The following is a 12,528-nucleotide window of genomic DNA, read 5'->3' as shown; positions in this document are numbered from 1 at the left end:
CATTTGCTGGGCCGCAGCATCACTGGGGGGTTTGGGAATAGCCATGACTGCAGCCACTAGTGTCCCCAGAGCTGAACTCCTGTGTAACTAAGTGTCTAGATAATAAATCAGAGGTGGGAAGTGACAACAGCACTCGGTCCACAGGGAGACTGCAGCAAGTAGAGCTGAGACACAGAGAGCTGGCTACTGGGCCACTGTACCAATGTACCAATGTAACTGTTCCAGTAAGCCTGTTGGATCATTTCATTTTCATTTTCGGCTTGGCTCCAGACCAAAGGAGTCATATATTTCAGGTAAATAAGCAATTTCCTCTTGGCTGGTTTCCTTTGTTTGCTAGCCCTCGTCATTATTGCTGTGTCTTTGTCTCCCAGTCTGCTGTGCAAACACTTTTGTTCTTAAGCCTTTACTGCAAGCTCATGGACGTGAAGTTCACTCTGCGAGTAAAGCAGATTAATAATATCTTTGTCGCAATAAAAAATTATTATTATAGAATGTTTTATTTTTCCTTTTGTACTTTTATGTCAGTGTAATGATTTTTGTTGAACTGGTGGGTGCACGACAATCAAACTGCACATTAGTTCAGAATCTGGCCCCACTTCAACATGAGACAACAAACACAAACATAACCGGGTAACAGACGTAATGTCTACTTTATAGTTTGGACTCCCAGACAAGAAATAAAACCAATGTCTCGAAATGCATCAAAGACATCAACATCCAAGAGACTCACGCTATGAGACTGAAGTATAGATTCAGGCTGCAGGGACACAGTGCTGCACCGACACCAGAGCAATCATACATTATTTATACAGGAAGGGGACAGTGTCTGAGGCCAACTAATGGAGACTGGTCTGAACTGAAGGGGAGTGTGAATCACACGGCTCTACAGGGCACCACAAGGTTGTTGAAGCCTGAATAGTCATGAGGCTGATAATCATTCAGATAACTGCAGATCAGCCACATAGATCACCCGGGTCACGATGCTGATTGTGGATTCTTTGGCGATACACTGTGCAGACGCCAGGAAAGTGTCAGGGTGTTCCGACAAATAGATGTTGATGTATAAATATATATTATTTTGGTACCAAAACAAGTTGATCAACAGAATATGAATCAGAAACCTTTGATCATTGACTAACCGGTGACTAAGAAGTAAAAATGATGAACATTCACTGGTTACAGCTTCTCAAATGGTCAGATATTCTCTTTTTACATGATTGTAAATAGAACAACTTTTGGGTTTTTGTTGGATGATACCAGCAATCTGAAGACTTCACAAGGTGCTTCTGGGATATTCTGATAGTTCATGGACTAAATCATTACAGCCAATTACCAAAAAAAGATTCTCAACACATTAATTGATAAAAATAATCAGATGTTGCAGTGTTGCTTATATTGAAAAAAGATACCAAACATAATTTGTTTAATTACTGGAAATATGTGTAACTTGTGCAAATAGACGTATTTTTGAGTCATTACATTTTTTTAATGTTGGAATACACATCTTCAACATTTTTTAGGGAGTTACAGACAAAACTGAGAGGTGGTTTTCGCTTTTGTTTTTCCGCACAAAGTACACATACAAATCATAGATGTGCACACAAAAAAAAAGTCTAAAACCAACCCCCCCTAATTAAAGCTGCAGCTAATGATGAATGGGAAAAAATCTGAAAAATGCTTGTCCCAGAGTGACATCTTCAAATTGCTTCTTCATCCAAACAACAATCCAAACCCCAAAGAATCCATGTTTTTTTTTTTATCATAAATGGCGCAGAAAAGCACCAAATCCTTACATTTCAGCAGCCAGAACCCACAAATATTTGATATTTTTGCTAGAAAAATAAATTTTTAAAATAGACCATTGATTGACCATTCATTTCCTCTGAACAACCTTACCAAATTAATCAATAAATCATTGCAGCTCTGTCTGATTTGATTTTTTTTAAATATTCAATTTAGTCAGTAAAATAATTAAAAATGCATCTCACAATTTCTCAGAGCCCAAGGTCATGTCTCTGAAGTGTTTATTTTGTCTCATAAACTGAATTTACAATAATATAAAACGGAAGCAGAGAAGCTGTAACGAGCAAATGTTATCATTTCTCCTTGATAAATGGCTTAAACGATTAAACCATCATCACAACTGTTGTTCAATTAAACACTAATTGCTTTGGCGCTAGTATGAATAAATGCAGAGACATTAGTTCACTCCCAGCAGCGACACACACACACACACACACACACACACACACACACACACAAACCGAACATGAAGAGAGCCCCTATCCTGCCACCCACCCACCCATCCTCTCCTACACACACACACACACACTGACTCCACTATGACCTGCAGCCACACAGCGCCGTACATAAGCCATCTCAGCCTTTGCGTGGCACAGTAATAACATATGACAGAACCCAGATGGCATCCTGCAGGCTACAATCATCAAGATCAGGGAAAGGGGACGAGAGGCACTCCAACAACAGAGCAACCAATGACATATTTTACCCTGTCTAACACACACACAGAAACACACACAGTTGAGCAGAACATCCAATACCGTTTACACCTCTGCGATCAACAGAAACAGGTTTCCACATTTCGGTCACATTTTCCTGTGCTCTTTCTATTCTGGAGCCTCAAATAACTCATCCAAGTGGAGATGAGCGGTCAGCGCTTGATTGAATGTAAGTGTCGGTAATAACATGCAAAGTAGGTTCTAATCCAGTTAGGACGGCGCTCCACATGACTCACAATTACCCTTCAATTTACCTTTTAGAAGTTGCAAAGCCTTGGAGAGAGATAGGTGAATATATTATGCTAATCCAGGGACTGAGGCGGCATGCGAGAGCGAAATGAGAAGCTGTTTCACTTTTTCCATTATGGAGATGGGCCGTGAGATAGTCATTTACTGCAAAGTTGGGCCCGTGATAGAACGCTTTACTGCTGCGGTGCTGCATCACTGCAGAAGAGAAATCTAGTTGTGTATGAGGCATTGGTTATAAATATTATACAACTTAACACAAAATCTGTCACATTTAGACAACATGACAGAGCTACTTACTGCTAAAAGAGAGAGTAAAAACAGGACTTCATTGGACGCAGTTTATTTTAACAACTTACTAAAGTGGCACTTAAACTTACTGGAATCATTATTTTGATTCACGATTATCCTGATAATGAAAACTCACCACAATGAACTTATAGTCAGTGTTTTTTAATAGTGAGTCCCATCCCTACAACGGTGGCAGCTGTGTGTCTTTCTGAGGGCCGCTGTTAATGTGTTTCTTCCAACTGTGCTGTCGTTATTTGCAATAAAGCTCGCTAGCTCAGCTTTCTTAGCATAGCTAGCAGGCTAGTGATGAACATACCTAAGTTACAGACATGTGATGTGAAGAGGGGGACCCTTCTTAAACCTGGCACGGTGATGTGTGTGGGACGCTCGCCCAGCTGGGGTGTAAGTGCTGATACACCTGCCGCCTTCTCTGGTGACAGTAAACACAGTTTTCTCGGCTGGGCGAGACAGTTGGAGGTTGGTGACTACAGTGTTGGGCTGGTGAGGATCCTCGGTCAACAAACACAACTTCGCCAGCAAATCCTGCCTTATTCTGATTGGACACAGAACCCATCATCCGTCGTGATGTTTTACTGTGGACATCGTCATATGCCAATTGCACCATTATAGATAGAAAGTTTAGGTTGCTATTTATTTTAAATCCACAAGGCTGTTTAGCTAGCAGGCATAAACACCAACACACACCTTCACACACACACACACACACACACACACCTGACCTCCATGCCAAATTTCATCTTACTAGGGCGAAAAGTATGGGCGCCAAAGGGTTGGGAAATTTTTGTGAACCGAACGACCGCATCTAAATATCGCTGCAGCGTACAGCAAAGTCCTTGACAATGATTGGCCCAACTGAGTCTTAAAATTTTAAAACGTGGCTTAATCTAATCCATGGCTGAATGCAAATAAACCCTGCTCAAACTGAAACAGACAGCTCGCAAACCTTGTGTGACCTAAGATTTAATACAAATGCATAATGACAGCCAGTCTCCCTCTGAATGACCAGAAGTCATTGGCTACCGCCCACTCCATTAGAGAGCACACATAGCCTTAAGTGGCCGAATGGAACAGCATAGGTTGTTCCTTGAACCCCAAATGTAGTCTTAAATCACATGATCTGTCACAAGCTATTCATCATAGAGTTTATTCTGTTCTTCTCATGCAGAGAACAATACCGTGCACCTCTGCCTACTCTAAACAGCGATGTGACTCAATAGCATAGCTGAATGTAGGAATTGTGAAGAAACAGTTATGTGACAGCTGGATTAATATTTGTGTGGGTTTTCTGAGGGGATAAATATTGTGGCAAATGCAGGAAAAAAAGAAAATGCTATATTGCTAGTGGGAGGTGGAGGTGTAATTCGCTATAAAATGTTTTTCTAGGCCATTATAAATGATAAATGATGCAGGCGATGTGTCAGCTCTCAGAAACAATGTCTGTTCCCAGGTTTGTGACAAACCCATTTGAAGTTGAGCATAGCTGCAAACAGCATGAGACTCCAGTCGCTGAAGGTGTTGTATTTAATAAAACGGCATCAGAAAAGACCTTCTCAAATTGTGACTGCAGAAAACACTTTCAGCAGATTATTCCCAAAGTGCTTTTTCAGGTACTCAAACCTTTTGCCTGGACGACTGTCTCTATCCAGAAGTGTTCCCACAGCCCGCCTACATATCACAGAGCAGAAGAGATAGTGGATGGAGATTTGCAGGGTTTGAGTAGAGACATCATGATGTGCAGTAGGTGGGCCATGTGGGCCTTTGTGACAGATCTATAATAGATGATATGTTTTACAGTGGGCCTGGCTCTGGAGTACAGCTCTTATGCCCTACCTGCGTTGTGATTACATAACTGCTTCACTGAAATGCTGTGCAGGACACATCTCGCCTCTCCAGCTCTCAACAGCAGCCTCTCCTCTCTCCTCTCTACCACAGATTCTCTTCATCTGTCCTTTCTTACAACTCTCAAAGTACAAACGCGCGCGCGCACACACACACACACGGACCTGTTCACTCGCACACTCTCTTACACACAGAAAACACAAACCATCTGTTCGGAGGGTTGTTGAAGCGCATTACTTTTACCTGGCTGCAAGATGAGCTGCACTCTCTGTCCTCTGCACCCTCAAGGTACTGTTAAGTGTACAGTCCCTGTTCCACAGACGCTGGGCCTTGGGCTACATCCACACTAATATGTTTTCATTTTAGAACAGGTTTGAAACCAAAAGGATCTCTGTCCGCACAAACGTTTTAGAACCATTTCAGAAAAAATCTCCAACCATACCTTCACATGTACATAGTGAGTGCAAAGTAGCTGAGCACACCAACAGCAGGCTAACCAAAGCTACTGCAAAGTATAACAGCAAAGTTTTAAGTATTGATTATTCACACACATGCACGCTCTACTTTCTTTCGTGTAAAACCTCACTGAAAGCCGATGATGTGATGAAGCACCTTGACTATCATGAGTCATGGTGTTAGTGTCATACATTGTAGTTCTGAGTATAGTGAGTATAAAAAAGGTCAGTTTACCTAAATTAAAAAACATTTCCTCACTGAGCTCTACTGGTAACTTGTCAGGCAGGCAGTTGCGAGTGTATTTACCCAGGTTTTCAGTTATTACATTCTGAGATTGTCTCTCTGGAGACAGTGTCCTGATTTCTTTGCATTCTCTACAGACTCCACTATGAAAAGTTTTCATCTTTCATGTTCAGTGGATTATCTGGAGAAACACACCGCTGCTGTATTTTTGAAATGTAATTTTTTTCAATGCTGTAAGCACTGAAAATAAAATTAAAGGAGGCAGAAATAGCAAGGAACAGTCTGACATTTTGGAAATTACACACTTAACGATTAGCTTTTCTCAGCATAAATTAAACTAATCTATAGTCACTTTGTCTTAGTCCATGAGGTTCCAGGAAGTCACCCTATAACCTCAAAACTAGCCTTTTTCCCCAATCTTTCCATCATGCTAAGCTAAGCTAACTATACCCTGATTTCAGCTTCACATTTATCGGACAGATACGAGAGTGGTGTTGACCTTCTCATCCAACTCTCGTTAAGAAAATGTCGAACAAACCAAAACTATCTGCACTGATAGATGACAGAAGATTGAAAGAGAGTTTCTGAACCTTGCCTGTCTGGTCACCCCATTTTTAGAACCCCAAATTCTCATGACGCTTGCAATTAAGGTTGTTGTCCTGTAAATAAGCACATTAATAAAAATTAAATTATATTGTATTTCAGAGTTAATCTTACTTAAAATATAGCAAATAAACATCTTTATCTCTAGTCTTGGACATCTCCAAGGACCCTGTAAGTATACAGCATCCAAGTAGTAACCTCATGTGGGGCCCTGACCCAAAGGAAGAGAAGCTTTGACACAGATCCCAAGTAAGGAAACACTACAGCTGGGTCAACCATGTACAGGACAACCACAGTCCACAAAGCCATTTTCCATTTCCCCTCTTAGTGAGGATCTATATTTGCACAAAGTATCATGTCATCATGCACTCTTGACTTTCTATTTATGCTCAGAGAAGATGATCACTCAAAGTACTACCCTCCCTCTCTCTGTCCTCCAATTATAGTCATTAATGGTTCATCCCAAGAAGATAAGCCAGGGTGGCCAATAATATCCAGACCTTCAGTAAGGGAGTTGTGAAGTGAGTCGGAAATGAAATGTGTGAGCTGAATAGGAAGCACTGCGAACTGCTGCACAGTTTAAACAAATGAAGGGCTGATGAGAGTCACAGCCTTATGAGAAGAGCGTGAAATGGAAAGAGTCGAGCTGGCGAGAGGGCGACAAGAGAGAAAAGGTTGAGGTTTCAAGAAGAGGTGAGAAAGATGAAAAGAAGAAGAGGAAACTCATCAGTGAGGTGTGAGAGGTGAAGGAAGTGAGCAACAAGTACCAACTTCAGAATACGATGAAGCGTTTGGAGTTGACGGGCGTTGCATTGCAGAGGTCCTCAATGAGCTGCATTCCATATAGGTGTACCTGCTAGCATGCTTGCTAACTGGCATGACTTACTAGGACACTTTAAGCCATCGCTGATGTTCTGTGCTGTTCTTTTGGGTGCCATCGCAGGTCCATTTTGACTTGTTACAGCAGTGGTAACTGATATCCTTAATGATGGCTTTGTTCCATTTATATGTCCCCTTAAGGCAGTCCAATGAGCAAGCATAACACTGGTGCCCTGAAACTGACAAACCTAAAAGGAATGTGGCCATTACTAAAGAGGAACCCGAACAACTTTACAAATCAAAGTCTGTAAACTTACAGGTGCTGGAGAGTGAAACTTACCATGAAAAATGTACATGGTATATCTGAAATCTGAAATTAGTTGACACTACGAGTTGGATTTTTTTTTTTTAATCTAGAAAAAAGTGAGATTATCAGACTTCTGTAGCCCTCTCCTTATCTCTGCTTGGGCAGTTAGAGGCTCAATTAGACGTTACTAGCATAACACACCTGAATCCCCGACCTAATTGCCAACAGTGAACTTGCATTGTGGGTAATGAAGGCAGGTTTTGACAAGTAATTAGAAGGCATGGGACACAAAGATTATATCTTTGGTTCTCCTGTTCACTCTGTTCACTTAAAAAAGAAACAACACAAAAGGTTTGTTTCTTCTTTAAGTGAGCAGAGTGGGTGTCAGTGGGTCGTGCATCTTTAGAAGAGAATACGAGCCAGAAAGGTTGAGAACCAACGATCAGGTACAAGCAGTATATTAAGAGGCTGTAAAACAAAGTCAGATTTCCGCTGTATGTCAAGGTGTCTCACACGCTTTTCGTTTTCAAACATGGATAACGCACTCATATGTATAATACATCTATTCAACTGCAACTGATCACATAAATGTACAATGTACAGTATTGATCAGTAGCTTGTCCTGTTTTTGTTGCAGCAGCCTCACCGATCTACTACCAAGAGCTGAAGCGATGAGTTTCTTAATCAATTTAAGTCATTTTAAAGCATATTTTGAGTCATTTTTAGCAAAAAAAAACAACTTTTCCCAGTTCTTGGTTTTCTTATGTGACTGAATATTTTCAGCAAAAACAAGCAATTAGATGAAAAATTATGACGGGCAATAGTTTTCAATAGTTCAGGCACTTCATAGACTAATGGTTTAACCACAATAAAATAAAGTAAATGAGACTAATAATTAAAATAATCATTGGTTTTAGCCCTACTTGAACCAGAATATAATAAAAAAACAGTAAGGATTTGCAAATACTGTTCCTGTACCCAGATCTGATGACAAGTGAGAAGGCAGAAAAGAAAAGATGGACGCAGGAGCATAAATACAACAGTGAGAGCTGATTGCTGAGACATGACAATCGTCTTTCATGACATTACTATTCACACAAAGTGGAGCACGAGTCTAAGGTGCTTTTAACTGATGAAAAGCCAGAACATAAACAACTCAGGAGGAAGGTTCCCTCCCTCAGCAGATCCACCACTCTGCACATTCCACTGCATTATTGTGCGCATGACTTACCGAAGAGCTGGCGGTGGAATATAAACTTCCCGGCTAACATGCCTGTGATTATGGCCAGTATCCAGCACACTACTTTCAGGATGTTCCATCCGAGCCCAGGGTACTTGTTGAACAGGAAGGAGAAGCAGTTGCCCACCACGATCATATGGGCCTCTGTCTGACTGTGAGAGACGGGGTCCTCGGCGAAGATGAGGAAGTTGAAGAAGGTGACGAGGTAGGCCACGATGAGACGCGACCACGGGTGCTGGAAATAGTAGCGAAAACGGGCATCTATTTCCATCCTGCTGAGCCCCCCAGCCACACTACACCTGGGAGTCAGAGAGAGAGAGAGAGAGAGAGAGAGAGAGAGAGAGAGAGAGAGAGAGAGAGAGAGAGAGAGAGAGAGAGAGAGAGAGAGAGAGAGAGAGGGCTTCTTTCAGTCAGATTACATTACACTCAAATCAACAGGGCAGATTAGAGTGAAAACATCCCTCAGACTGAGATTAGTGTTAGGAAAATAACTGAGGTTTGGTACAGATTGTGTACAGATTATGCAGAATTCAGACAACGCTGATGATTCAGCCGCAGTGCCAATAATACACCTACATGGAAATTTCTGAGCGCAAAGACAGGCTTTTTCATCAATGCCAAGATTATCCCACGAAAACTGACAGAGAGGTCTTTGATCTGCCTGGTTAGTGATGTCAACAATGCACAAAAAAAACCCAAACAGCTGCATGACGACAGGTTGAACTAGAAGCTGTTCTTTAAAAAGAGACTGAACTTTAAGCTTTATCAGCGAGTAAAACAAGTTGGGGTGTTAAGAGCCGTACCTGGGTGAGGCAGAATCTTGAAAAGCTTAGCCGTGAAAGCGCTGGCTTTTGAGAGGCTTATCCTCTCAGCCTGTCTGAAATGTGCTCCTCTCAAAAACCGGTGGCAGCATTAGGATGATGCTTTGCTCTGGAACACCTGCCAAAGCGCCGCTTGAGTAACTTCCCGACATCCCCCACGTTTTGTATTTTTAAACCCGTCTATCTTCATTCACCCATGCACTCCCAGTCTGAGCCCCCCCTTCGCCGTCGCCCCTTGTGACCGGTCTGACTTTTGCTGGACTGAACTTCCCCAGCCAGCAGTAGCCTGCTTTGACACCGTTTCCTTAAATACCCCCCCACAGTGGGGAATTTGGAATGATGTAACGACTTCAGGAATAGAGCTGCCACAGTGGAACAACCCATGTGGCTATTAAATTTCAGCCGCATCATGTTTGTCTTGTCACCATGTGCCACCTTGGGTGTTGCTAAGCTTGTGGCTTCATTAATGGAGGTAGAATCACTTCATTATTCCGGTCAAATGCAGAATTAAAAGCCTTTTGACAGGAGAGCCACGCGTGGAGAGGCACCCCAGAGGACATGGGACAGGAGGAGAGCACTGCAAATACTTCAGAAGGGGCTCATCTGAGTGGGATATTCAGGAAGTGGGCTGTGATTTAAACAATATATGGAAATGTGATGAAGACTACAGCTGAATTTGTAAGATCTGCCATATTATCTTCATCATCCTTATTATCCTGCATCCTCTAAACCATAAAAATCACATTTCTGCTGACCACATTAAGAGTCTCTAAGTGCAACAGGAAACACACAGGAATGTCCCCACTATTAGTGCCACTGTATGAATGGACTGCCGTGTAAACAGCACACACATCCCCTCTAATGTCACAACACGATGACGCCAAATGTCACATCACTAACCCCACATATCTCCCGAGATACCACAACAAGCTTGACTGGAATTATCTGATTACACAACTTAAATGTCGATGCACCCAGTCAGATCTGGGACAGCCCGAGATTCGTGCAAGTCCTAACCTTCCTCCCTGCCCGCACCTCGGTATTATTTGTGCGGTAAACCAGCATCATCAACGCACCTGCTCCACGCCGTGTTTCCTCTCAGTCGTCAGCCAGGACGAGAAGCCCCTCTCCCGCACGGCTCTCCTGCCACATCAAGCCGACAGCGGCGCTCTAATCATCCCAAACGCGAGATGATACGGGAGGATTGGGGAGGAATTATCCATGCGACCTGTTGTTGGTACACAACAGAGGCACCCCCAAATCCTCTGCCATTGTGCTGGAGCGTCCATGCGCCGGGCGGGCTAGCTCAGCCGGGCGGTGCTTCGTCAGCGGGATCCCGCCAGACGGTGCAGTTTCTGGGCTGTTGATGGGCCGGTGCTGCTGCTGCTGCTGCTGCTGCTGCTGCTGTACAATGGATGGAGAAGGCTGGGTCCACACGGCACGCATAGCATCAGTGCAACGCAATGTAGCCAAACACGTTGATACACCAGCGTCAAGCCACAGCCAGTACACACGTGTGACTTCCGCACACACCTTTCAAAATAAACCGCGATGGACGCAAAACACGGAGGGTTTAGTCAGCAAAAGATCCAAAATATGTAAACTGGCGGAGTAATCTGGAGTAATAGATGACGACAACAACAACAACAACGACAATAATAATAAGAATATTGGTGGTCATGATGATAATAATAATAATAATAATATTGATGGTCATGATAATAATAATAATAATAATAATAATAATAATAATGATAACATTATTGATGGTGATGATGAAGATAATAATGCCTCTTATGAAAACAAAATAACTAACTACATATATTAAATACCCACTGTATACACATTTAAATATATACATATAATACTAAATGCCTAATAAATGAGCACCCCCCACCCCACCCCCACTCACCCCTAAAATTTCTTCAAATTTATCTTGAAATACTTCTTTGACTTTATTATTTTATTATATTTGGCTGTGACCTAATTAAAACACACAGCTTACTAGATAACTAAGAGGTATTTTAAGTTTATATCATTAATAGATTGTGGTTTGTGTTAGAGAATTTCAACTATACAATGTGCTGTGTAATGCTTAAAACCAGTTTTAGCTGTATCATTGGATTGCATTAGTTCTATTTTAAAGTGGTGCACCCTTATTTTGAAAAGCGGCTCACCTTGTTTCCGGTCTGATCCTGGCTGTGTCTGCTGTGACACAGCTGAGATTCCCTCTGGTGACAGGATAATTCTGCTGCTGTAAAATCTATTCATTTCATTTATTTATTTATATAACGAAGAGTGGGAGGGACAGAGAGCAGAGACAGGAAGCCCGGTGGCTTCCAGATGTTACAGGATTTCACGCCAAATGAGATCAGCTGCCATGAGAGGCGGAAATCTCCCCCGTTATCACAGATCAGAGACCTAAATCAAAGAGGAGGAATAAAAAATAAGTGAGAGGGAATGTAGGCTGTATAAAAAACTAGTCCAATAACTTGGGTATACTGCTGTATATCATAAAGGCAGATATAGTCTACAGACAGAGTCCCAAATAGGTCTACTACCTGCCTTCTACTACCTGTGTGTTATTTGGGTTATTTAGTTTGAGGCAATTCTTTGAAACACAACTTTATTTAGAAATGGGTCCCACAGAATAAAATGGTAAGAAGATTTTTGATGCAAGCCCCCTCTAAATTACCGGGCCACAGATTAAGCAATAATGTTGATTTTTTATAATTATATAATATTAATTTATATTAATATAAATTAATAGATTTATGTACAACCAATTGAAACGCAGTTAAAATGGGGCTGTAGGTGTTCTCATGGTCTGGGGCCTTGGGGCGGTTGCCTGCTTTGCAGAGCTGGTCGTCTAGCATGGGTAGTAGTAGTAGTAGTAGTGGTAGTGGTAGTAGTAGCAGAGGCAGTATATTTCAGCAGTAGAATGTAAAACAGTAGGCTATTTTTACTCAAGATTTGGATACTTCTACTTTACTTGGCAATTTTAATTTATACTTCTACTCCAAATAGACAAATACTGACATGTTTGTGACAGCTAGTTAGGTACTTTGCAGAATCAGACAAACAGAACACATTATGAGCTTGTAAAATATAATGCATTGTTAG

The 12,528-nt window shown here is 41.8% G+C and overlaps 1 protein-coding gene across 1 annotated transcript in view; it reads right to left on the bottom strand.

Annotated features, from left to right (window-relative positions):
• Positions 1–8,877, bottom strand: part of tmem117 (transmembrane protein 117) — a 44,517-nt gene extending 35,640 nt beyond the window's left edge. Inside the window, exon 1 of the mRNA XM_073472833.1 lies at positions 8,576–8,877. Within this exon, the coding sequence (XP_073328934.1) occupies positions 8,576–8,855 (280 nt within the window). The 5' untranslated portion in view covers positions 8,856–8,877. The remainder of the gene's footprint in view (positions 1–8,575) is intronic.
• Between the last annotated feature and the right edge of the window lie 3,651 nt (positions 8,878–12,528).

The sequence above is a fragment of the Pagrus major genome, chromosome 8 (genome assembly GCF_040436345.1).
Source record: "Pagrus major chromosome 8, Pma_NU_1.0".
NCBI classification, from domain to species: domain Eukaryota; kingdom Metazoa; phylum Chordata; class Actinopteri; order Spariformes; family Sparidae; genus Pagrus; species Pagrus major.
The sequence above is the reverse complement of the archived record's forward strand: the minus strand, read 5'-3'. Positions and strand labels throughout refer to the sequence as shown.